Source organism: Oncorhynchus mykiss, chromosome 17, assembly GCF_057628025.1.
Source record: "Oncorhynchus mykiss isolate SJ-2025 chromosome 17, ASM5762802v1, whole genome shotgun sequence".
NCBI lineage: Eukaryota > Metazoa > Chordata > Actinopteri > Salmoniformes > Salmonidae > Oncorhynchus > Oncorhynchus mykiss.
The window spans coordinates 17,491,840-17,516,156 of record NC_143038.1 but is presented as its reverse complement, the minus strand read 5'-3'; the positions used below and the strand labels follow the sequence as shown (position 1 = coordinate 17,516,156).

Sequence of the window (24,317 nt, the reverse complement as noted above, 5' to 3'; positions counted from 1 at the left end):
AAATCCAACGATACACATCCCTGAGCACCACTCTTCATATTTTCAATCATGGTGGTAACTGCATGGTGTTATGGGTATGCTTGTCATCAGCAATAATAATTAGCCTAACATGACAGTAGCCTAAATTATTCTTCAAAATAACCCCACCTTCTTCAGCTGGAGCTCAGGCTTAGTGGTTCTCATTTGAACCCTCAATCATATTTTGTAAAGAAGAGTGACAGTGTGTTTTTGCACAATATCTTAATTCAACTGGGTCTAAATATTGTATGACATATCTGCTGACATATCTGGAGCCTAAGTATAAACTGATGCAATTACCTAGATGACAAAGAACAGGCCTATATACACAAATGTACATTTACATTTTGGTAATTTAGCAGACGATCTTATTCTGACTTGTTGTTTATTGACTACAGCTCAGCGTTCAACACCATAGTGCTGACCCTGGGACTAAACACCTCCATCTGCAACTGGATCCTGGACTTCCTGACCCAGGTGGTAAGGGTATGTAACAACAAAACTGCCACGCCGATACTGAAAACACCTGGGCCCATCAGGGGTGTGTGCTTAGTCCCCTCCTGTACTCCCTGTTTCCCCATGACTACGTAGCCAAGCACGACTCCAACACCATCAGAACGCAATAACACCTTTGTTGTTAAAGATTAGGCTACTTAAATTATGTACAAAATGAGGCCCTTTATTAAATATTAGGCCTACTTTTTTGTATTAGTCTTTGGATAGGCAAGATCAACCACAATTGCTCATCACTTAAGATTCTCTAAGAGTTATCCTAGCCATGATTAGGCTACTATTCATCTCAGTTTGGATTAAAAAAGAATCTCTACTTACTTTCACAAAAAATTGTACCGCATGTACCTTGTATTCAATAGGGTAAATGTTATTTTGCTTGGGTGTGGCATTCGTCCATCGTTGAGCTAGTGAAACGGCTAGCTTAGTTAGCGGTGCGCGCTAAATAGCGTTTCAATCAGTGACGTCACTTGCTCTGAGACCTTGAAGTAGTAGTTCCCCTTGCTCTGCAAGGGCCGCGGCTTTTGTGGATAGATGGGTAACGATGCTTCGTGGGTGACTGTTGTTGATGTGTGCAGAGGGTCCCTGGTTCGCGCCCGGGTACGAGCGAGGGGACGGTCTAAAGTTATACTGTTACACTAACACATTTTGATATTTCACAAGGACTGCCACGTCTTTGCAAAGCAACCCCTCATACCTATTTATTTCTGATATCACATGGGATCTTATCCAGAGCTAAAATCCTTTATCAAATCAAATGTATTTATATAGCCCTTCTTACATCAGCTGATATATCAAAGTGCTGTACAGAAACCCAGCCTAAAACCCCAAAACAGCAAACAATGCAGGTGTAGAAGCACGGTGGCTAGGAAAAACTCCCCATAAAGGCCAAAACCTAGGAAGAAACCTAGAGAGGCACCAGGCTATGAGGGTTGGCCAGTCCTCTTCTGGCTGTGCCGGGTGGAGATTATAACAGAACATGGCCAAGATGTTCAAATGTTCATAAATGACCAGCATGGTCAAATAATGGTAATCACAGTGGTTGTTGAGGGTGCAACAGGTCAGCACCTCAGGAGTAAATGTCAGCAGGCTTTTCATAGTTGATTATTCAGAGTATCTCTACCGCTCCTGTTGTCTCTAGAGAGTTGAAAACAGCAGGTCTGGGACAGGTAGCACATCCGGTGAACAGGTCAGGGTTCCATAGTCGCAGGCAGAACAGTTGAAACTGGAGCAGCAGCACGGCCAGGTGGACTGGGGACAGCAAGGAGTCATCAGACCAGGTAGTCCTGAAACATGGTCCTAGGGCTCAGGTCCTCAGAAAGAGAGAAAGGAAGAGAGAGCGAATTAGAGAGAGGATACTTTAATTCACACAGGACACCGGATAAGACAGGAGAAATAGTCCAGATATAACAGACAGACTAGCCCCCTGACACATGAACTACTGCAGCATAAATACTGGAGGCTGAGAGAGGAGGGGTCAGGAGACACTGTAGGCCTAACTCCTAGGTCCTGCTTAACATCACACAGCTTTCGCTCAACTCAATCCTGCCAGCAACATCATTCCATTCTGTTGCGTCAGACATGACTACTCCTACTGACTTGAGATAGTTGTATATGTTTGATTTGGAGCTACGGTCTGTGTAAATACAACTGCGTCAGGAAAATGTATGTAGAATTATGCAACATTGATGCCTTGCACGTCATGGTACAGTGTACTGTGTGCTGTAGACCAACAATGCATTTGGATTTTAGTGCACAGTTCATGTGTTTTTAAGAGAGAGTTTTCCTGATTTTGCACAGTGTAGACAAGGCTGTACATAGGCTATTGGTTGACCAAATGGTAGTGGGCTCTATACTCATTTGCTTACCGTGTAATGTTTAGAGGCTTGGAAGGTAGGGTTATTGCATTTATACACCTAAACTATTTGTTTAGATTTTTACATCTGCACCCTGTCTGACTGATCATTATAGCCTAGCCTAGTACATGCACAGTACTTTTGTGCAACACATAATTGTCTTGATACATGTGTAGCGTGGCATATGTGAGTGCTCTACTGCTGACACTCAAGCCCCTTAAGTGCAGGGAGTAGAGCACTTGCTGAGTTGCATTTGCTAACCAGAGGAACACAAGACCTAGGCTAAATTTGAGAAAAGGAGACGGTTTTTAAAGAAAAAAGGTCTGTGAATGTGCATGCCTGGGTGAGGGAGGGACAGAGAGAGAGGGAGGGAGGGACAGAGAGAGAGAAGGGGGACAGAAAGAGAGATGGAGGGACAGAGAGAGAGTGATAGAGAGAGACAGGGAGGTGTGGTTCTCATTTATTTCACCCCAGAGACACAGGGCAATGAAAAAGGTAAAGTAAGGAAGTTATTGATAAGGTTGAATTGCATATTGTTAGAATGATTAATCTAATCAGACCATCCATTTTGACCAGTATTGTCCTAAGACTGAACACAGTAGGCTACCTTGTGAGATGTCATAGCCTACAGATCCCAATAGAAAATGTAATGAGGCCCGTACAGTTATTAAGCAGATAGAGAAAAATAATGTAGCTTATTCATTTTAAGTTGTTATTCTTTTGATACATCACAGCTCTCTTCCCAGTAGTGTGGGGAATATGGAAAAGCGTGTCGGGAGGCTGTGGGGCAGAGTAGACATTAAGATAGCGCCAGTTAGTCACTATAAGCTTCTGAAACGCACACATAGTTGTGCTGGGAGGAGTGAGGGCTTCCCTGATTTTGGGAGGAGTCAACATCTGAGTTCTTAGAATGTCCATTAGCCTACCTCTCAACTTTAAAAAATAAGAAGATCTTGACAACTGTCTGGAAATGGGTAGTTGATGATACTGAGTCTGTTGCTGTAAGTTTTTGATCTCTCATTATCACATTGCATGATGCTCTCTCTGTCTAATGCCTTGATGTTTGGTAATATTACGAATATCAATCTTACATTGTACAGGAGCAAAAACAACTGTAGCCTAGGCTATTAGTCAGTATGCTACTGAATAGCATGCAAAGAGTCAGCAGATCTTCATTTCAGTCATTCAATTGAAGTTTCAGCACTGTGGAAATGTAGTCTAACCCTAGTTTTCAGATCTCATAGCCCCATATTCATTCAAATACAATTTTTTATTCCACTAGCCCAGTTTAAGTTCCTAAAACCCTCTCTAATGTATTTGATAAAATAAAATGCAATTCTATGAGTTTGTTTTCTTGTATTCCTCGACATGACTAAAGAGAAAAAAACATAATGTTTTTCAATCCAACCCATTTCTTTCAAGTTTGGTGCTGAAGTGTGGAAAAGGGTGATAGTAATCACTGAAGATAAATAATGACCGTCCACGAGCCAAAAGACAAGTGAGTAGCAGCCTCCTTTATGAGTTCAGTGTGTATGGTGACATCGTCACATTTTGACAATGCGCCCTCAGATACAGTATCAAGTTTCTGTGACACACTTGGTTACTTCTCTGCACCAAATGGTAATGTAACCGCTATGTTAGCCTTTGGATTGGAAGTGTGTTACGAGTTCCCCTAAGGGAGTTAACTCTTCAGGGACTGTGGTTAGCGGGCTCACCTTGAGGTCAGTCAGACGTCCAGGGTTCCCCCAGTGGTTGCACATAGTCCTACAGAAATGACTAGAATTTGCTTAATTAAATCCCCCACATTTTGTATCATAACAGTCAAGTAATTACCACTCTACCTTTATAATTTCTGTGGGCCTACATAATATGGTATTTTTTGTCAAATTACAAATAACGTCTGTAACCCTAGTTTCCTCTACTCTGTCATCCAACAGAAACAATGGCGTGTGGCTGATCTTTTTCATGCTGGGCTTAGGAACGCTCCTGCCATGGAACTTCTTTATGACAGCCACCATGGTAGAGCACACAATATTTTTTTATCATCTACCTTAAGATTGTGAATAATTAAAGAATATATTTCAACGATACAATGCCAGAGCTTTTAGTGAAATGTCTGTATCAATTTCTAAATATGTCTCAAGTCTTACTTTTCAGATCTTCTTGATAGCCAATGATTATTAACAGAAGTACTGATAACCCTTAATCTACTCATTATAATAATTAATGATGGTTTTAAATTAAATAGCATTTTATAGCATGCTCAATGTGCTTCACATAATTGTATATTTTATATATTATTGTATTTCTTCCACTAAGGATGTATAGCACCCACAAGGGTGATGCATGGCAGACATGTTGTGCCAGAACTATCACCACACATCAGCAATTAACAAAAATTAAGAGGCTGTCCTCTGTCTGTACAGTATTTTAGCAGCCGTCTCAGAGACCCCTCCCAAATGGGCACCAGCCTGTCAGGCAATGGGACCGGGGAAGAAGGGAACAACTGTAGCCTTTTGGAGGCCAAGTTCAATAACGTAATGACACTTTGTGCCATGGTGCCTTTACTGGCCTTCACCTGTCTCAACTCAGTCCTGCATCAAAGGTTTGTCCACCACCCCAACCACATCTTTCCTAATGCATTAAAGCACTACTCCAAAAGTTACATCTTGAAGATGCACTACAGCTATCTTTTACTTTTCCTGTTGAAAAACAATATACCAAGTATAAATGCAGTCATGTACACACACAAGGGCGAGATGGGTCCCATTATGTCTGGCGAAAACCAAACACTGCATTCCACAGTAAGAACCTCATACCAACAGTCAAGCATGGTGGTGGGAGTGTGATGGTGTGGGTATGCTTTGCTGCCTTAGTACCTGGACGACATACCTTAATAGAAGGAACCATGAATTCTGCTCTGTATCAGAGAATTCTTCAGGAGAATGTCAGGCCATCCGTCTGTGAGCTGAAGCTGAAGCGTAGTTTCGGTCGTGCAGCAAGACAATTATCCAAAACACACAATCAAGTCTACGTGAACATTGCTAAAAATCAACAAATGTGAAGTTTTGGCACACTCATTGGCTAGAATGGTCCCACCTGATCTCTCCTCCTCCCACCTGCCTTCCATCTTTGAGGACATGTATTTCCATTGTTAGAGCAGTCACTAGAAGTATCTTGCAAATATAATAGACCATATTTGACTGGAGTAGGACTTTAATCTTTTGCTGGACATCTAATATGATAATGTGTGCATGTATTGAGCAGGCATGTTTAGATTTTCTTTGGGGTTCAACTTAGAGAATTGTACCCTTTTTACACTATCTTGCCGACCCAAGCTGCACTGTACTAGAGCAGATATATTATTTTCACATTGTCCTTTCTAGGACGGTTCCAGCAACTACAGTGGCAACCACAGCATTTCAGCTTGGCCCTGATGTGTACACTGTGAAAAGTGTACTAGGCAGGAGAAACACTTGTAATAAGCATAAGATTGACCTCAGATATTTCACTTCAACTCTCTAACTCACAGGATTCCTCAGAAGTTTCGGATCATGGGCAGCCTGGCAGTGATTTTGGTGGTGTTTCTTCTGACAGCCATTTTGGTTAAAATAGAGATGGCACCCCTCCCCTTTTTCACGTTGACCATGATCAAGATTGTCATCATAAACTGTGAGTTTTTCCGACCTTTCTACTGTCCCTTTTTTGCCTCCTTCCTCCCTCTTTTTAACGTGTCAAATCTTTCCCCCTTCAATCATCTGAGTTGTCCTGAAAGTAGAACTAGTCCTCAGCACCCTCAATGTAGTATGTCTTTATTTAAGATTTTACATTTTGTTCATTAGCTCTTATCAAGGGTGACTTACAGTCAGTGCATTCCACTAAGGTAGATAGAACAACCACATATCACAGGCATTGCAAAGAATAACATTACTCACTAAAGCATATATCAGTAAAATCAGTGCTAGTAAGATAAGACAAGTGTTAGTGCAAGAATGACAAGTAAGGTATTCGTTTTAGGGGGGAATTCACAACGCAGAAGGTTGGTGGCACCTCAATTGGGGAAAATGGGCTCGTGGTAATGGCTGGAGTGGAATAGGTGGGATTTGTCTTGGAATATTCTAATCAAGTGAGAGAGACTTTGTCACTTCTTCAAACAATCATCTTTATTCAATATCGATTAATTATTGCAATAGTGAGCCTGGTCGACCCCACACCCTTGAGTGTTGTACCGAGTAACCTAACCTTTACACAAATGCAGAATACTATTTTTAGCTGACACTAAAAATGCTTAATCATGATTGGATCCACACATCCCATGCAGATTGGGGCATCATAAGCCACTCTGGGTTCATCCTGTCGTTATCTGCACGTGGGTTGTTGTCTTAACTCCACCCTGATTTAGTTTCCCAGATGCAAGGATGATTTTAAGACAATGAGGGATTGTTCTACTCCTTAGCTATCTCTAGTAAAACACATTATTGTCTATGTAATGCAGTCTTTAACTAATTTGTCAGCTCAAGCCATCTCTGGTGACCATACGCCCAGATTAGAGGAGGGGTGACCATAAAAACACAGACACTAGTAGAACAGAAAAGTCTTACTATTATAAATCAGGTAAATACATAATTCTTCCCTCACAGATGTCATCAAACACATGTGTTTGATGCCATTCCATTTACTCCGTTCCAGCCATTATTATAAGCCATCCTCCCCTCAGCAGCCTCCACTGATTCACAACTAGCAGGATAACTATAACTGAGTTTAGCTTTATTTCAGTATACAGTATATGGCAGCTAAAAGCTGAATTGCATGTACAGGAAATTCAAGAAAAATAAATTAGGCTAATCATGAAAATAAAGAGGTCTGAAGAGATCATGGACCAGAGAGTTGTTTGGATGTATGAGCGAAGGAAGCATCGATGGTCTGAGTGGAGGGAGCATCTCGATCACAGCTGGTCGGAGTCAGAGACAGACAGGTCAGTAGCTTCAGCTGCTTCTTTGTAGACATTTAGCAGGCTATTTTCTGTCGATTAAAGTTTGGCCATGTCACTTGATTACTACATTTGTATCTACCTTTCTAATTACTTTTAGAGTTTGGGACTTACAAATGTGTGCTTTTTATGGCAAATCTGCTCTGTGAGAATATCTAAGGGGCTTTTATATCATTATAATGCAGGGTTGTTAATAATAATAATAATCATTGGATTACAGATCGCCTCTCGGAACTCATTAAGAGCCAGCTTCTGTCTTCAAAATGCATTTAAATCCTTTATTATCCAAATGTTTAAAGTGCGTGTTGGCGACGGAGAGAAACAAAATGGTGCAGTTTGAGGTCATGAGACGGACAGTCAAACATTTTTTTATTAAAGACGATCAGAAAGAATGTTGGTACTTATTTATTTTGATCAACAGCCATGAATGAGTGAGTAACTCATGTGTATGTACAGTAGGTGCAGAGGCTACAGTATATGACAGCCCCATTATTTAGCAGACATCACTTGCTGCTTATATTCAGTCAACACATATATCTGAAGAATCTTCTTAGGGATAGGAGTCCAGCTAGCTAGCAATTCAATTAAATAATCATAAATATTATGGATTTTAAAAATTGATGTACAGTACATGTAAGTGTCTTATATCAGATGAAAGCTTAAATTATTGTTAATCTAACTGCACTGTCTGATTTACAGTACCAATTACAGCGAAAACATGCCATGTGATTGTTTGAGGACTGCGCCCCACATCAAAATATTTTTGCATCGGCACAGGTGTGATACAATCACAAATACCGATTAAACAGCAAAGGACCTTGTGAAGATGCTGGAGGAAACAGGTACAAAAGTAGCTATATCCACAGTAAAACGAGTCCTATATCGACATAACCGGAAAGGCAGGTCAGCAAGGAAGAAGCCATTGCTCCAAAACCACCATAAAAAAAGCCAGTCTACGATTTGCAACTGCACATGGGGACAAAGATCATACTTTTTGAAGAAATGTCCTGTGGTCTGATGAAACAAAAGCAGAACTGTTTGGCCATAAAGACCATCATTATGTATGGAAGAAAAAAGGGGAGACTTGCAAGCTGAAGAACACCATCCCAGCCATGAAGCACGGGGGTGGCAGCATCATGTTGTGGGGGTGCTTTGCTGCAGGAGGACTGGTGGACAAAATAGATGACCTCACGAGGAAGGAAAATTATGTGGATATATTGAAGCAACATCCCAAGACATCAGTCAGGAAGTTATAACTTGGTCGCAAATGTGTCTGCCAAATGGACAATGACCCCAAACATACTTCCAAAGTTGTGGCAAAATGGCTAAAGGACAACAAAGTCAAGGTATTGGAGTGGCCATCACAAATCCTTGACCTCAATCCCATCGAGAATTTGTGGGCAGAACTGAAAAAGCGTGTGAGAGCAAGGAGGCCAACAAATCTGACTCAGTTACACCAGCTCTATTAGGAGGAATGGGCCAAAATTCACCCAATTTATTCTGGGAAGCTTGTGGAAGGCTACCAGAAACGCTTGACCCAAGTTAAACAATTGAAAGGTAATGCTACCAAATACTAATTGAGTGTATGTAAACTTCTGACCCACTGGGAATGTGATGAAATAAATAAAATCTTAAATAAATAATTCTCTCTAGTATTATTCTGACATTTCACAGTCTTAAAATAAAGTGGTGATCCTAACTGACCTAAGATAAGGAATTTTTATTAGGATTAAATGTCAGGAATTGTGAAATACTGAGATTTAATGTATTTGACTAAGGTGTATGTAAACTTCCGACTTCAACTGTATACACTACCGTTCAAAAGCTTTAGAAGACCTACTCATTCAAAGGTGTTTCTTTATTTTTACTATTTTCTACATTGTAGAACAATGGTGAAGACATCAAAACTATGAAATAACGCATACAGAATTATGTAGTAAACAAAAAAGTGCCTTGATGATTGCTTTGCACACTCTTGGCATTCTCTCAACCAGCTTCATGAAATGCATTTCAATTAACAGGTGTGCTTTCTTAAAAATGTATTTGTGGAATTTCTTTCCTCCTTAATGCATTAGAGCCAATCAGTTGTGTTGTGGCAAGGTAAGCGGGTATACAGAAGATAGCCCTATTTGGTAAAATACCATATTATGGCAAGAACAGTTAAAATAAGCAAAGAGAAACTACAGTCCATCATTAATTTATGACATGAAGATCAGTCAATATGGAACATTTCAAGAACTTTGAAAGTTACTTCATGTGCAGTCGTCATGTGCAGTCGCAAATCGCAAACGGCGATGGCCGTGTGTCATTGGCAAGATGCAATAGATGGTATAAAATGCAGTATATACATATGAGATGAGTAATGTAAACATTATTAAAGTGCCATAATTTAAAGTGATACCTTTAATAAATCCATTTATTAATGTGGCCAGTGAGTCTGTGCGTTGGCAGCAGCCTCTCTATGCTAGTGATGGCTGTTTAACAGTCTGATGGCCTTGAGATAGAATCTGTTTTTCAGTCTACTGACCTCACCTTCTGGATGATAGTGGGGTGAACAGGCTGTGGCTCGGGTGGTTGTTGTCCTTGATGATCTTTTTGGCCTACCTGTGACATCGGGTGCTGTAGGTGTCCTGGATGGCAGGTAGTTTGCCCCCGGTGATGTGTTGTGCAGACTGCACTACCCTCTGGAGAGCCTTGCGGTTGAGGGCGTTGCAGTTGCCGTACCAGGCTGTGATACAGTCTGAAAGGATGGTCTCGAATGTGAGGGTTTTAGGTGACAAGCCAAATTTCTTCAGCCTCCTGAGGCAAGTCAGTTAAGAACAAATTCTTATTTACAATGACGGCCTACCAGGGAACAGTGGGTTAACTGCCTTGTTCATGGGCAGAACAACATATTTTTACCTTGTCAGCTCGGGGATTCGATCTAGCAAACCTTTCAGTTACTGGCCCAATGCTCTAACCACTAGGCTACCTGCCGCCCCAATACATAGGTATTAATCTTGTCCAGATGGGATAGGGCAATGCGATGGCGATTGCATCGTCTGTGGATCTATTGGGGCGGTAAGCAAATTGGAGTGGGTCTAGGGTATCAGGTAGGGTGGAGGTGATATGATCCTTGACTAGTCTCTCAAAGCACTTCATGATGATAGTCATTTCGTTCAGTTACCTTAGCTTTCTTGCGAACAGGAACAATGGAGACCGCAGACTGGGTTAGGGATTGATTGAATATGTCAGTAAACACACCAGCCAGCTGGTCTGTGCATGCTCTAAGGATGCGGCTAGGAATGCAAGGGTTAATACGTTTAAATGTTTTACTCATGTTGGTCCTCAGTCGTTGGTAGCGGGCTGTGTCGGTGGCACTGGTTTGTCCTATAGGCCACATATGCCTCATGTTTGAGCAGTTGAATTGCGACTCTACTTTGTCTCTATACTGTCGCTTTGCTTGTTTGATTGCCTTGCGGAGTGAATAACACTGTTTGTATTCGGTCATGTTTCCAGTTGCCTTGCCATGATTAAATGTGGAGGTTTGCACTTTCAGTTATTTACCATCATTTCTATAAGGCACAACATAATCTGAAACACAACCAAGACAAACTGCAAATGCATCCAACAAGTTTGTAGAGTCACAAGTTTGATGTAGTCATTGTGTGCTAGGAATATGGAAACCAAATACAAAAATGTTGACTACTTTAATACACTATAAGTGAATTTGTTCAAATACTTATGACAAATACTTCCATTTCTAAATGGCAAAACAGATGTGTATGATAATACCCTCAAATTAAAGGTGACAGACATTCTGTACTGTTGCCTCATGAAACATTTGATCTCAAATCCAAAATACTAGAGAACAGAACCAAATTAAAAGATTTTGCTTCACTGTCCAAATAAATATGTAGAGAAGTGTACGAGCAGTAAATGGGGCAGATTGGGATCACTTAATGAGTAGTCATTAATTCATCAAGCGATAATTCCTTGCTGTATGACTGGACTCTGGTCAGAATTATGACTGTTTTTTTTTTACAACCTCTTCAGCCTTTGGAGCTATCCTGCAGGGCAGTCTGTTTGGCATGGCAGGCCAGCTGCCTACCAAATACACCACACCCATCATGAGTGGGCAAGGCCTGGCGGGAACTTTTGCTGCCTTCTCCATGATCTGTGCTATCTCAAGTAAGTCTGAGAGGTGATACAGGGGTGGGGGGCAACAGTGGCATTCCAAAGTCAACTCTCTCTCTCGCTCTCTCACTCTCTCTCTCTCTCCTTCCCCAGGTGGCTCGGAGATAAATGACGCTGCTTTTGGATACTTCATCACAGCCTGTGTAGTGATCTTATTGGCCATAATATCCTATGTGGTCCTCCCTAAACTGGTAAAAACTCAACTCTGGATTTTAAGTTATTACATCAATTTGTCTGAAAAAGTGCTGAGGAGAGTTTACTCAATGATAATAAGTAATGCAAATAATGCTTTCGGGCAATTTACCGTAATAGTTACCAAACTTTGCAACTGCACAGTGTTTACTGTAAATTAATTTTTGTAGAATGCTCTGTATAAATTGTTAAAAGTAGTCCTTGTGCATAGAGTTGTATGGTTTGTTATACTTTGAAATCAATGGGTTTTTGTTGGTATACATTTTAAGGTGAAAAATGGTTACCCTTTCACATCATTTAATTCACTACTTATTGATTTTCCAGTGTTGTTAAAGGAACCAAAATGCGTAATACCTCCATTTGATCCATTCCAGTTGATCTCCTCCGTTTAACTACCATCCCCACTGTGAGATAATTTGTCGTTCTGAACCTTACTTTAGGAGTTCTACCAATATTACAAGACCCAAAGTGGAAACAGAATTAGTGATGAGGAGAACAAGCTGGATCTACTCAAGAAAGGTAAAACGACAGCCATTTCTGTTTCTTAGATTTGTGAAAATATTAAATGTAGAAATAAGACAAAGACTCGAAATTGAGCTCGGGTGCATCCTGTTTCCTTTGATCATCATTGAGACGTTTCTACAACTTGATTGAAGTGCACCTGTGGTACATTAAATTGATTGGGCATGATTTGGAAAGGCACACACCTGTCTATATAAGGTCTCATTATTGACAGTGCATGTCAGAGCAAAAACCAAGCCATGAGCTCAAAGGAATTGTTCGTAGAGCTCCGAGACAGGATTGTGTCAAGCCACAGATCTGAAGAAGGGTGCAAAAACATTTCTTGCACTCTTTGATGATCCCCAAGAACACAGTAGCCTCCATCATTCTTAAGTGAAAGAAATCTGGAGCCACTAAGACTTGTCCTAGAGCTGGCCGCCCGGCCAAACTGAGCAAACAGGAGAGAGGCCTTGGTCAGGGAGGTGGCCAAGAATGCAATGGTCAGTCTGACAGAGCTCCAGAGTTCCTCTTTGGAGATGGGAGAACCTTCCAGATAGACAGCCATCTCTGCAGCACCACCAATCAAGCCTTTATGGTAGAGTGCCCAGATGGAAGCCAGTCCTCAGTAAAAGGCACTTGACAGCCTGCTTGAAGTTTGCCAAAAGGCACCTGAAGGATTCTCAGACCATGAGAAACAAGAGTCTCTGGTCTGATGAAACCAAGATTGAACTCTTTGGCCAGAATGCCAAGCGTCACATCTGGAGGAAACCTAGCACCATCCCTACGGTGAAACATGGTGGTGGCAGCATCATGCTTTGAGGATGTTTTTCAATGGCAGGGACTGGGAGACTAGTCAGGACCAGGGGAAAGATGAACTGAACAAAGTACAGAGAGCTCCTTGATGATAACATGATCCAGATCGCTCAGGACCTCAGACTGGGGTGAAGGTTCACCTTCCAACAAGACAACGCCCCTAAGCACACAGCCAAGACAACACAGAGGTGGTTTCAGGACAAGTCTTTGAATGTCCTTAAATGGCCCAGCCAGAGCCCGGAATTGAACATCTCTGGACATACCTGAAAATAGCTGTGCAGCAATGCTCCCCATCCAACCTGACAGAGCTTGAGAGCATCTGCAGAGACAAATGGGAGAAACTCCCCAAAAACAGGAGTGCCAAACTTGTGGCGTCATACCCAAGAAGACGCAGGGCTTTAATCGCTGCCAAAGGTGCTTCAACAAAGTACTGAGTAAAGGGTCTGAATACTTACAGTATGTAAATGTCAAATTTCAGTTTCTTATGTTTTATAAATTAGCAACATTTTCTAAAAATAGTTTTTGCTTTGCAATGTGGAGTATTGTGTATAGATTGATGAGAGAAAAAAACAGTTCAATCAATTTTAGAAAAAGGCTTGTAATGTAACAACATGTGGAAAAAGTCAAGGCTCTGAATATTTTGAATAAACTATGTTAAAACGTACCTCTTGAATTGTTCTGACGTAGCCTAGTAGAATTGTTCTGACGTAGCCTAGTAGAATTGTTCTGACGTAGCCTAGTAGAATTGTTCTGACGTAGCCTAGTAGAATTGTTCTGACGTAGCCTAGTAGAATTGTTCTGACATTAGAAGCCTAGTCAAGGATGCATCATGCAATATTTCAACACTACAATTGTGAAAGACCAAGTGGAACAAAAGTAACCTTGAATTTGGAGGTTTAAAATATCCCTCTGGTGGCCAAGACCTATTTTCAGAAATGATATTGTTTGGTGGACATAAAGTCTAAGATCTTTGATAGGCTGATGTGGAATTTGTTAGAAGAAATAATCACCGGACAGGACAGCTGGTCAGGTTAGGGCTAAATGTGCCAGGCTATCTTATGGGAACAGCTATCAATACATGTAGCATTGGATAACATGCAACTGGCTGATGCACATTTTGAGACAAAATGTCCTTGCATCCATAGCTCTGTCTATGAATTTGAAAGTGGTTACATTTCTCCAGCCCCATCCCTCAGCTGTTTACTGAAATAGTGGTGGGGGTCTCTGCTTTGCTATTGTTTGAACTGCAGATTGCCCCTTTAATGGATTGCCTTGTTCCTTAACCCCTCAGAAAATGCAGCAGAGACTAAACCTGTTTTCAAAAAAGGAGAAGAGGAGCAAAACGTGTCCATGTTGACCATCTTCAAGAAGGTAAATTAAGGGCTGGATTCAATCTATATTGTTGAAGTTCAACTTTATTGAATGATTGAAATGTAAAGGCAATGTTCCTCATTAAATAGTACCCGCAAAACACCAGTCTCAACGTCAAAAGTAAAGAGGCGACTCCGGGATGCTGGCCTTCTAGGCAGAGTTACAAAGAAAAGCCATATCTCAGACTAGCCAATAAAAAGAAAACGTCAGCAAAAGAACACAGACACATGGACAGAGAAACTCTGCCTAGAAGGCCAGTTTTATTGCTTCTTTAATCAGCAATGTTTCATTGGAACACAGGAGTGATGGTTGCTGATAATGGGCTTCTGTACGCCTATGTAGATATTACATAAAAAAAATCTGCAGTTTCCAGCTACAATAGTCATTTACAACATTAACAATGTCTACATTGAATTTCTGATCAATTTGATGTTATTTTAATGGACGAAAAGTGTCTTTATTATATATCTTTTATTTAAAGTCTTTATTCATATAAATAATCAGATTTATTGAATTCTCTATGTGGTCTACAGTGCATTCGGAAAGTATTCAGACCCCTTGACTTTTTCCACATTGTTATGTTACAGCCTTATTCTAAAATTGATTAGATTGTTTTTTTCAATCAACACAATACCCGATATTGACAAAACAAAAACAGGTTTTTAGAACTTTTCGCAAACGTAGAAAAAATATAATATCACATTTACATAAGTATTCAGACCCTTTACTAGGTACTTTGTTGAAGCACCTTTGGCAGTGATTACAGCCTTGAGTCTACTTGGGAATAACGCTACAAGCTTGACACACCTGTATTTGGGGAGTTTCTACCATTCTTCTCTGCAGATCCTCTCAAGCTCTGTCGTGTTGGATTGAGAGTGTCGATGCACAGCTATTTTCAGGTCTCTTCAGAGATATTCGATCGGGTTCAAGTCTGGGCTCTGGCTGGGCCACTCAAGGACATTCAGAGACTTGTCCCAAGCCACTCCTGCATTGTCTTGGCTGTGTGCTTAGGGTCGCTGCCCTGTTGGAAGGGGAACCTTCGCCCCAGTCTGAGGTCTGGAGCAGGGTTTCATTAAGCCACTCCTCAGTAAAAGGCACATGACAGTCCACTTGGAGTTTGCCAAAAGGCACCTAAAGGACTCTCTGACCATGAGAAACAAGATTCTCTGGTCTGATGAAACCGATCCTGACTAGTCTCCCAGTCCCTGCCGCTGAAAAGCATCCCCACAGCATGATGCTACCACCACCATGCATCACTATAGGGATGATCCCAGGTTTCTTCCAGACAGGACGTTTGCCATTCAGGCCAAAGAGTTCAATCTTGGTTTCATCAGACCAGAGAATCTTTTTTCTCCATGGTCTGAGAGTTCTTTAGGTGCTTTTTGTGAAACTCCAAGCAAGCTGTCATGTGCCTTTTACTGAAGAGTGGCTTCCTCTGGACACTCTACCATAATGGCCTGATTGGTGGAGTGCTGCAGAGATGGTTGTCCTTCTGGCATGTTCTCCCATCTCCACAGAGGAACTATGGAGCTCTTTCAGAGTGACCATCGGATTCTTGGTTGTTGACCAAGGCCCTTCTCCCCCTATTGCTCAGTTTGGCCGGGCAGCCAGCTCTAGGAAGAGTCTTGGTGGTTCCAAACTTCTTCCATTTAAGAAAGATTGAGGCTACTTCAATGGGGACCTTCAATGTTGCAGACTTTTTTGGCACCCTTCCCCAGATCTGTGCCTTGACACAGTTCTATCTCGGAGCTCTACGGACAATTCCTTCGACCTCATGGCTTGGTTTTTGCTCTAACATGCACTGTCAACTGTGGGACCTTATATAGACAGGTGTGTGCCTTTCCAAATCATGTCCAATTAATCAATTTTTACCACAGGTGGACCCCAATCAAGTTGTAGAAACAACTCAAGGATTATCAATGGAAACAGTATGCATCTGTTCTCAATTTTGAGTCTTATAGCAATAGATCTGAATACTTAGGTAAATAAGGTATTTCTGTTTTTTATATTTAATACATTTACAAACATTACTAAAAACCTGTTTTTGCTTCATCATTATGGTGTATTGTGTGTAGATTGCGTATTGAGTGTAGATGGATAAGGCTGTAATGTAACAAAATGTTAACGGGTCTGAATACTTTCCAAAGGCACTGTATATATTAAAGGGAACTTATTTCAATATAACATGCTTTTAAAATTCTGTATTGGTGCACAGTTTCGACTTACAAAATCAAATTGGATTCATTTCGTGAAACGGACCAATAATTTTTTTCAATTACAGTTTGTTAAGCTCTATAGCATGTCTAATGACCAGTCACTTTCACAGCAAATTAGTTTTGCAGTTAAAAAAAATAAATTTCAATTCACTTTATGAATTGGAAAATCACGAAAACCAAGACACTCTTTATATAACTCCTTAAAATTGATTAACTTGCCATTTTTCCAAGACTACGAAAGTAGATCCATAAACCAAAGAGCACCTTCAATCACACTGTTGATGTTCTACAGGAACTAGATTCTGCAGCGGGCTGGTTTTTATCTTGAGCAGATAGTCGGGGTGCCGGAACATACTTACAAATAATTTGTAGACTGCAACTTGACCACAAGAAGCCCAAACAGACATAATGTTTGACTAAAGCATAATAGTTTCAAACCTTGCTCACGATCACGTTGTGTCTCTCTATTATGCGTGGGAATAATTGGGAGCAGATTTCTTTAACAAAAATGACTTGGAGCTGATTTCCTGGTATTTTATTTGAGTCTTGTATCTCCAAAAATGAAAATTCCACACAAAATTATTATAATTGATGTATATATTTTTTCCTCAGAAAACTTGGGGGGCCAAATATACCATCGGCGAGTTGGGGAACCTTGTTCTACAGCTGATCCACATACAGCTCTCTATCTTTCTCTGGGGTTGAATTAACTGAGGGATGCAAGCACAATAGTGCTTAACAAGTGTACAGTTGAAGTCGAAAGTTTACATACACTTAGATTGGAGTCATTAAAACTTGTTTTTCAACCACTCCACAAATTTATAGTTTTGGCAAGTCGGTTAGGACATCTACTTTGTGCATGACACAAGTAATTTTTCCAACAATTGTTTACAGACAGATTATTTCACTTATAATTCACTGTATTAAAGGATGTCATGGCTTTAGAAGCTTATGATAGGCTAATTGACATCATTTGAGTCAATTGGAGGTAAAACTGTGGATGTATTTCAAGGCCTACCTTCAAACTCAGGGCCTCTTTGCTTGACATCATGGGAAAATCCTCAGACCTCAGAAAAAACATTGTAGACCTCCACAAGTCTGGTTCATCCAAACACCTGATGGTACCATGTTCATCTGTACAAACAATAGTACGCAAGTATAAACACCATGGGACCACGCAGCTGTCATACCGCTCAGAAAGGAGACGCGTTCTGTCTCCTGGAGATGAATGTCATTTGGTGCGAAAAGTGCAAATCAATCCCAGAACAACAGCAAATGACCTTGTGAAGATGCTGGAGGAAACAGGTACAAAAGTAGCTATATCCACAGTAAAACAAGTCCTATATCGACATAACATGAAAGGCCGCTCAGCAAGGAAGAAGCCACTGCTCCAAAACCGGCATTAAAAAGCCAGACTTCGGTTTGCAACTGCACATGGGGACCAAGATTGTAGTTTTTGGAGAAATATCCTTTGGCCTGATGAAACAAAAATAGAACTGTTTGGCCATAATGACCATCATTATGTTTGGAGGAAAAATGGGGAAGCTAGCAAGCTGAAGAACACCATACCAACTGTGAAGCACGGGGGTGGCAGCATCATGTTGTGGGGGTGCTTTGCTGCAGGAGGGTCTGGTGCACTTCACAAAATAGATGGCATCATGAGGGAGGAAAATTACGTGGATATATTGAAGCAACATCTCAAGACATCAGTCAGGAAGTTAAAGCTTGGTCGCAAATGCGTCTTCCAAATTAACAATGACCCCAAGCATACTTCCAAAGTTGTGGCAAAATGGCTTAAGGACAACAAAGTCAAGGTATTGGAGTGGCCATCACAAAGCCCCGACCTCAATCCTATAGAACATTTGTGGGCAGAACTGAAAAAGTGTGTGCGAGCAAGAAGGCCTACAAATCTGACTCAGTTACACCAGCTCTGTCAGGTGGAATGGGCCAAAATTCACCCAACTTATTCTGGGAAGCTTGTGGAAGGCTACCCGAAATGTTTGACCCAAGTTAAATCATTTTAAAGGCAATGCTACCAAATAGTAATTGAGTGTACGTAAACTTCTGACCCACTGGGAATGTGATGAAAGAAATAAAAGCTTAAATAAATCATTCCCTCTACTATAATTCTGACATTTCACATTCTTAAAATAAAGTGGTGATCCTTTCTGACCTAAGACATTTACTAGGATTAAATATCAGGAATGGTGAAAAACTGAGTTTAAATGCATTTGGCTAAGGTGTATGTTAACTTCTGTCTTCAACTGTATATCTGCAGGGGAAAAGGTGTCTGTGGTGGCCTCAGCTGGTCTAATGTGCTTTCTTCTTAAGCTCTGATCCATTTACTCTAGATCTGGGTCCTGGCTCTCTCTGTGTGTTTTGCCTTCACCATCACTATCGGCACCTTCCCGGCAGTCACTGTGGATGTGAAGTCTACCATCGCTGATGGAGGCACCTGGGGTGTGTGTGGGTGTGGGTGGGTGGGTGTGGTACATGTATGCGTGTATGTATCTATGATAAGAGCACGGTTTATGAGTCCATATTAGAGTATATGACTTGTCATTTTGCCAGCATTTACAACATGATCATATTCAGTCATTCACAACCAATGAAACACAAATGAACAGACGTGGTCTCTTATTGTACATTGCTCTCTCATCTCAGAGCTGTACTTCATCCCCGTGTGTTGTTTCCTGCTCTTCAACCTCAGCGACTGGGTTGGGAGAAGCCTTACTGCTGTGTGTATGTGGGTAAGTCACCAAAACAATACACTTGTAAATAGAGTGAAAGAAATTGGTCGGTTATAACGGAAGGGCCTGAAACTAACTGATTCCTGTTCAAGTTTTTCATACTGTGAACTAAGGATTCCAGTTTACAGGTCTGGATTACATAGGACAAATAGGAGAAAATGCCCTTGAAAGATTTTGTAGAGATTTTCAAACCTGTTATAGAGCTCACCCTTGTTTGCACCCATTCAGCATCGTTCACACCCTCTTAAGCCTTATCCACGCTCATCTCAGCATTACATTTTCCTCCAGAAAGTTCTCTCTCCTTAAACTTTTGCCCACTGAGCTTTGTCGATAGCACCAGCTACATTCAGGGCAGCAATGTTTTTGAGAGCAGTAGCAACACTTTTGCAGTTGTCCATAGATGTATCGTTCCAAAAATCGGTGGTAGCAAAGATGATCTAAATAATGGGGAAGCACCCATTCTGTTATAGACAGAAGCATGTGACATAACGGACCAATAAGGACTCATCTCTCGACATGTCCAACCCCTCAATTGTTTTTCAAATGGTCCTACAGTGTAGTAGGAAGCTGTGTCCCCTGGATCCTGTAACCAGACACGGGTGTTAGGCCCGAGATGAAGTCGAGGGCCAGCAAACCTTGCCAATAAATTCTATATACCACGGCTTCAAAGCTATTATCACTTTTATACAACAGTTACCAACATATTAAAATAATTATGAACATATAATATTTTAATTACAAATTTGGTTTATTCATAGTACTTCCACGAAGATATAGTCCAGAGGTTGCTACCCATGCCCACTGGTAGTTCGTTCGATTTGCATTGTTGCCAGCTATTTCGACTGGTCATTCGTTTGAATGACATCGTTGCCAGCCCATCCGACTGGTCGTTAGTTTGATTAAAAGGTTGCTACGTCAAACAATAATATTTTCTATGGAGGCTCTTCCCCTTTGTTAGCTCGCGAACTACACAGCTAACACAATCACCTCAAACTGAAGCGGGAAAGACCGCAACTAGCTGCATTTCGTTTTGTTTGACCTGTTTTTTTGTAAATGAAAAGGAATCTCCGCACACTGAGGATCAATGCACAATTTTCACTTTAGGCTGAGTTTTCAGTCGTCAAACCTTCATCAGAGCATATAAAACACACTGACAGAGGCCACATATAGACAATAAACTCTCAAATAAGTCACACTTTTTCTGAGATAATTGATTACTGATGTGCATCCTGGTGTTTGTTGTACACGGGTGTTGCTCATCACATCTGATTGCATTAACGCACGTTGCCTATATGTGGCCAGTCATTGTGTGTTTTTGTATCCTCCGATGAAAGTCCGACGACCCAAAGCTAAGCCTAAATACATTTAAAATTGTGCATTGATCTCGAGTGTGCTGAGATTCCTTTTCAATTCAGTTCTACTCTTCATCTCGTGCACTTCAGCAACGGTCGGGTTGTGACAGATTGTAAAATAAATTCTACCAGTTTTTCTATTGACATTTATTTTAATATATCCATAAAAATAATGCGGATTCATGATTTCGACTGTCTGAGAAAAGCTGTGTGTTCCGTCCCAACACATTCATTCTCTATGGGATGGTCGATTTTGCATGTCAAATGAATGTTGCAAATGTCACAGTGGATGGATAGAAATAAAATGTTATTTGTCACATGCTTCATAAACAACAGGTGTAGACTAACAGTGAAATGCTTACTTACGGGTCCTTTTACAATAATACAGAGTTAAAGATAGACTTGTTTTTTTTTATAAATATGTACACCAGGAATAAATAGACAGTGGATAACAATAATGAGTAAAAATAACATGGCTATATACAGGGAGTACAAGTACCAAGTTAATTGAGGTTGCTATGTACATATAGGAAGGTGTAAAGTGACTAGGCAACAGGATATATAATAGACAGAGGCAACAGAGTATGTTGTGGGTGTGAAAGTGAGTGTGTGGGGGGGGGGGCATATGTAGTGTATGTGTGTGTTGGGGTGTCAGTATGTGTGAGGGTGTGGGTAGAGTCCAGTGTCTGTGCATAGAGTCAGTGCAAACGTTAGTGAAAAAAGGGTCAATGCAGGTGGTCCGGGTAGCCATTTGATTAGCTATTTAGCAGTCTTGTTTAGCAGTCTTATGGCTTTGGGGTAGAAGCTGTTCAAGGTCTTGTTGGTTTCGGACTTGGTGCACTGGGGCCGCTTGCAGTAGCGGAGAAAACAGTCTATTGTTTGGGTGGCTGGAATCTTTGACAATTGTTTGGCCTTCCTTTGACACCTCCTGGTATAGAGGTCCTTGATGGCAGTGAGATCGGCCCCAGAGATGTACTGGGCCGTACTCACCACTCTCTGTAGCGCCTTGCAGTCGAATGCCTTGCGGTTGCCGTACCAAGCGGTGATGGAGCCAGTCAACGGTGCAGATGTAGAACTTTTTGAGGATCTGAGGATAAGAAACACAATTTAATAACAGGTGCAGACATATTTCTGAAAATGTGAGGACAATCAGTATTGTGACAAGATCAGTACAGGACCCATGGTCATTAGTATAGAAGGGGCTAGACTAACGTACTATTCATCAGTTGCTTACTGCTCCACCCCCCCACAAAAAAAAGAAATCCCTTGAAGATAAATATACTTGATTTTGCAAACAAAATCTGTGATGTTGAAGAATCAGAACAATAAAGGTTACCCATAAGCCTTTACTGACGTGGTAAATTTACCATCTGAGAGAAAAATACAGGTCAACACTGAACTACCCTGAATATAAATAACTACCTTATCTTGTGGTGACCGGCTTAAAACATACACAGCAGCAATGTTTTATTGAACATGCACTTGAGTGCTTTTCATTGAATGTGAATGTGGTGTGTCTGGCATCCCTCTACTTTCAGCCTGGGAAGGACAGCAAACTGGTGCCCATTCTTCTGGTGGCCCGTGTGATCTTCGTGCCGCTCTTCATGCTGTGCAATGTTCAGCCCCGCTACAACCTGCCTATCTTCTTTGAACACGACGCCTGGTTCATCGTCTTCATGATAGTCTTTGCCTTTTCCAATGGATACCTGGCCAGCCTTTGCATGTGCTTTGGGCCCAAGTAAGACCTCTTGCCTGGGCACAAACCCAAATAGATAAACTTTCAAGGTACCGGGCAACATTTTACTCTCACAATGACTCACACTGTGAGCAAACTAACCATTTGCTATCTAAAATTTGACATAGAAGGGATTAGTAAAAATACAACATTTCTTTATTAACAGAGAAATCCCATTGAGAGCTAGGCCTATTTTGAAAGTACACAAATTATACAAATTATACAAACACAACGTAATAATGACATAATATTTATAATCAATTTAAGAAAAGCAATTCACATTCCTCAACAAGGAGCAGGTAGCCTAGCGGTTAGAGCAGTAACCGAATGGTCGCTGGTTTGAATACCCGAGCCGACAAGGTCAAAAATATGTCGATATTCCTTTGAGCAAGGCACTCAACCCTTATTTGCTCCAAGGGTGCTTGCTGTATTACTATGGCTGACCCTGTAAAACAACACATATCACTCCACCCATCTGGTGTATGTGACAATAAAACATCTTACTAAATTGAACTGCCCTAGAGGTAACGGAGCACCAGGGTGCAGAGGTCTGCAGATCATTCCATACACAGGGTGCAAAATAACTGAATGCTAATTTCCCCAGTTCTGTAGAGATCAACGGGACCCTGTGATCAGGTCTGGTGACTCGTATAATTGAACAGTGAAGTATGGTACGGTGGACGTTTGTGCAAGAGGGCTATATAAACAAAAAGAGAGCAGTGTATCGATCTACGAGACGGCCAGCTTACTTTCTGCAATAGAATGCAATGATGTGTACTGAACCTGTCACCTGTAATGAAGTGTGGTGTGGTGTGGTAAACTGAATTAAATGGTTTCAGTGTAGTGGCACCTGCAGTCGTATAAATGGTGTCACTGTAGTCTAGCAATTGCAGGAAAGTTGACTGATTGATCTGCTTTCTGCTGTTCAGAAAGAGCCATTATCTATTTCTAAAGAAGAAGCCCATTTTTATTCTCAACTCATCCATATGCTTTTTAAAAGATGCATTTTTGTCAATCCAGATGCCCAGATATTTATAAGCAGGGACACGATCAATGTGGGCACCATAACCCAATTACCAGTCACCTGATCCAGATTCAGATAACTTTTTTGAATGTGTAAAGATCTATCGACAGTGTTGAACGCTTTAGACAAGTCAATGAATAGAGCAGCACACTGTTTCTTCCTATCCAAACAATTTACTCCATCATTTAAAACCAGTGATGCTGCCGAGAAGGTGCTATGCCCTGGTCTGAAGCCCGACTGATGCACATTTAGAATAGATTTTGAAGTAAAGAAAGATCTTGGCTGAGCATTAGTCAAGGATTCAAACATTTTAGCTAGGCAAATAAAGTTTAGAAATAGGGGGATAATTATTAAAGTCACAATGTCTGTTAGAAGGACGAGGCATAACACACATGGTAAACGCTAAGCAATTCTGTACTACCAAGCAAAAAGGCATTAACTGCTCATAGCGTGGAACTGAGAAAAATGGCTTTCATTTCATTTTTGGAACTCCTGTCTATTTAAAATGTTATGGTTAGTTTACTCACGTTGCAAGGGTCATTACGAGAGAAAAATGTCTCCAAGGTTGACAGAAATGAGGTTGCACCAAAAATCTTACCACACCTGATCGGCTGTCATTCTCTCTCTCCACAGAAAAGTTGCTGCTCATGAAGCGGAGACAGCTGGAGCCATTATGGCCTTCTTCTTGTCCCTGGGTTTAGCTCTGGGAGCATCCCTCTCATTCCTCTTCAGAGGCCTGGTCTAAAATGGCGCCCTGTAGAGAACATGACCCCAAAACCCCAAATTGACCTATAAAACTTGCATGGTAACAAA

At 41.1% G+C, this 24,317-nt stretch overlaps 1 protein-coding gene across 2 annotated transcripts; it reads left to right on the top strand.

The window, feature by feature from the left end:
- Positions 1–453: 453 nt before the first annotated feature.
- Positions 454–24,317, top strand: LOC118940405 (equilibrative nucleoside transporter 1). Of its 2 annotated transcripts, none has more exons than XM_090204950.1 (13): positions 454–506; positions 3,808–3,882; positions 4,322–4,403; positions 4,811–4,989; positions 5,917–6,056; positions 11,410–11,544; positions 11,644–11,741; positions 12,183–12,261; positions 14,348–14,427; positions 18,995–19,103; positions 19,308–19,393; positions 22,284–22,483; positions 24,138–24,317. In XM_090204950.1, the coding sequence occupies exons 2-13, from the start codon at positions 3,857–3,859 to the stop codon at positions 24,247–24,249; spliced, it is 1,326 nt and encodes a 441-aa protein (XP_090061076.1). In that variant the 5' UTR covers positions 454–506; positions 3,808–3,856; the 3' UTR covers positions 24,250–24,317. The 2 variants fall into 2 exon arrangements, with proteins under 2 accessions (XP_090061076.1, XP_090061075.1); XM_090204949.1 differs by lacking the exon at positions 454–506 and adding an exon at positions 3,201–3,385 and having other exon boundaries at positions 3,807–3,882.